At 66.6% G+C, this 2860-nt stretch overlaps 1 protein-coding gene across 1 annotated transcript; it reads right to left on the minus strand.

Moving 5' to 3' along the window:
- Positions 1 to 468: 468 nt before the first annotated feature.
- KCTD12 (potassium channel tetramerization domain containing 12) lies at positions 469 to 1452 on the minus strand. The gene has a single exon (XM_056862017.1). The coding sequence runs from the start codon at positions 1450 to 1452 to the stop codon at positions 469 to 471; it is 984 nt and encodes a 327-aa protein (XP_056717995.1).
- Positions 1453 to 2860: the final 1408 nt, after the last annotated feature.

The following is a 2860-nucleotide window of genomic DNA, read 5'->3' on the forward strand; positions in this document are numbered from 1 at the left end:
GGGGGCGGGGTTTGGAGAGGGGAGGGCCTTCAATGCCATAGAGTCCAATTGCCAAAGGGCCATTTCCTTCAGGGGGAACCGATCTCCATCGGCTGGAGCTCAGCTGTAATAGCAGGAGATCTCCAGCCAGTACCTGGAGGCTGGCACCCCTAGGCTGCACCCATCCCTGCGTCAGAGGTCCAAAAGCGGGGTCGCCAGCTCCGGGTTGGGAAACAGCTGGAGGTTTGGGGGGCGGGGGTTGGAGAGGGGAGGGACTTCAATGCCATAGAGTCCAATTGCCAAAGGGCCATTTCCTTCAGGCTGCACCCATCCCCACGTCAGAGGTCCAAAAGCGGGGTCGCCAGCTCCGGGTCGGGAAACCGCTGGAGATCTGGGGGGCGGGGTTTGGGGCGGGGGTGCCTTCCACGCCACAGAGTCCCATGGCCCAATTCTTGCTCCCCGCGGGCGGGAGGCCCGGGGGCGGCGCCGCTAGTCCCTGCAGAAGACGTACTCGGTGTAGCTGGTCCAGATCTTGTCGTCGGCGGGCCCGCCCAGCTCGGGGGCGAAGGCGCAGGTGCCGGTGGAGGAGCAGGCGGCCATGCGGAAGCCCGCCTCGCCCAGCCGGTCGAAGGCCTGCTCCAGGAAGTTGAACTTGAGGTAGTAGCGGGCGGTGTAGCGCTCGGGGGGCCGGTCGGGGTCGCGGCTCTCGTTGAGCGTCTCGCCGAAGACCTCCTTGGCCAGCGCCGTCTTGCCGCACACCGTGATGCGCGCCACGCGGCGGAACTTGGCGTCCGCCTGCGCCTCCCGCCCCATCGTGTACGAGCCCCGGTAGCCCACCGTGATGTAGCCCGAGCGGCGACCCCCGCCGTCCAGGGAGAGCGAGGCGGCCAGCAGCGGCGGCCCCGACGGGCTGCGGCCGGCGGGGGGCTCCGGCTCCGGCTCTCCCGGCCCCGGAGGGTCGTCGGCGCCCAGGGAGGCGCCGCGCAGCAGGGCGGCGCAGCGGGGCGCCGGGGGGTCGCCGTCGGCCAGGCGCCGGGCCAGCTCGGGCAGCTGGAAGTACTCGGCCTCCCGCTGCAGGCGGCGGCGCTCGGGGAAGCGCTCGGGCAGCACCAGCTGGCGGTCGCGGAGGTAGTCCAGCACGTAGCGGAAGAGGAAGCCGTCGCGGTCCACGAAGAAGCGGCCCTTGGCGTCGCGGGGCAGCGCGGCGGCGGCGTCGGGCCGCGAGAAGAGGCGGCCCAGCAGCGAGCCCGGCGCCGAGAGCACCGTCCCGCGGCGGGTCACGTACACCTGCCCGCCCACGTTCAGCTCCACCAGCTCCGGCAGGGACGAGACCCCCGACGGCGACGGCGCCGACCCCGACGCCTCCTCCTCCTCCTCGGGCGGCTGGGGCTGCGAGCGGGCCCCGCCGCCCCGCAGGGAGCCGCCGCCGCCGCCGCCGCCGGGCAGCCCCCGAGCGCTGTCGGCCAAGGCCATGGCGAGCCCCCGCCCCGTCGGGGTCCTCTGCCCTCCGGCTGCCGGCCCGAGTCTGGCGACGCTGCAGGGAGGAGGGAGGGAGGGGGGGCCGAGCGCCGCGGCTCCCCTTCGTCTGCCGGCTCCCGGGCGCCGGCTGGCAGCGAGCGGGGCTGCGCTTATGTACCGCCCCGCTGCAGGCTCGCGGCTGGAGGGGGGGGGGAAGGAGGCAGGCGGTGGGCTGAGACCGAAGCGAGGCCCGGCCTCCCCCCTCCCCACCTCCCCGTCTTTCCCCCAATGGCGAGGGAGACCGGCCGCGGAGGCCCCTCCCCTCTTCTGGATCCCCCGGTTTGGGGAGGGGGGGCTGCGGAGAGATCCCAATTCGTGGCCAACCCGCCGCCGAGCAACCGCGGAGCTCAATGCCTGGGAGGCTTTGCCGCGGTCTAGGTGCCCGTTTCCCCCATCTGAATTCTCCAAACTCGGCATGGGGGCTTAGTGTCATTTATGCATGGAGGTTTTCGATTTGCCCCTCTCTAGATGCCCATTTCCCCCCATCGGAATTCTCCAAACTCTGCACGGGGGGCTTGTTTTGAGTCGTTTGTGCCTGGGAGGTTTTGCTTTGGATTTGCCTCGCTAGATCCACATTCCCCAACCCCCATCTGAATTCTCCAAACTCTGCTTGGGGGCTTGTTTTGAGTCATTTATGCCTGGGAGGCTTTGCTTTAGATTTGCCTCTCTCGATCCACATTCCCCCACCCACCCCCATCTGAATTCTCAAAACTCTGCACGGGGGGCTTATTGTCATTTATGCATGGAGGTTTTCGATTTGCCCCTCTCTAGATGCCCATTTCCCCCCATCTGAATTCTCCAAACTCTGCACGGGGGCTTGTTTTGAGTCGTTTATGCCTGGGAGGTTTTGCTTTGGATTTGCCTCGCTAGATCCACATTCCCCAACCCCCGTCTGAATTCTCAAAACTCTGCATGGGGGCTTGTTTTTCAGTTTAGATCATTTGGCTGGGGTAACCCTGCATCTAGAGAGCGGCTCCCTGGACACGGCGCCCGGAGGGACTTAACCCATTGGGGGAGGATTGCGGGAGTGTCTTGAAGAGCCGGGATCCCCCGCGCCCTTACTTGGGAGTAATCCCTGCTGAATTCAACAAGGCATCCCAGGGCAAAGCCTTGGAGCTGCACACGTTCCCCACCAAACTGGATCCCTAGTTGGGGGTGGGGGGGGGGGGCTGCAGAGAGATCCAACTCTTGCAAAACCCGCCACCTGCCGCAGATCTCAGGTCAACCAGGTCTGCTTGGCTCCTTGAGCAGTTTAAGCCGTCGCTTTGCTGTTTGAGACTCTGGAACGGCTCCCTTGATGCAACACCCAGCAGGACTTAACCCATTGATGGAGGATTGCGGGAGTGTCTTGAAGGGCCAGGAT

The sequence above is a fragment of the Euleptes europaea genome, chromosome 16, assembly GCF_029931775.1.
Source record: "Euleptes europaea isolate rEulEur1 chromosome 16, rEulEur1.hap1, whole genome shotgun sequence".
Classification (NCBI taxonomy): domain Eukaryota; kingdom Metazoa; phylum Chordata; class Lepidosauria; order Squamata; family Sphaerodactylidae; genus Euleptes; species Euleptes europaea.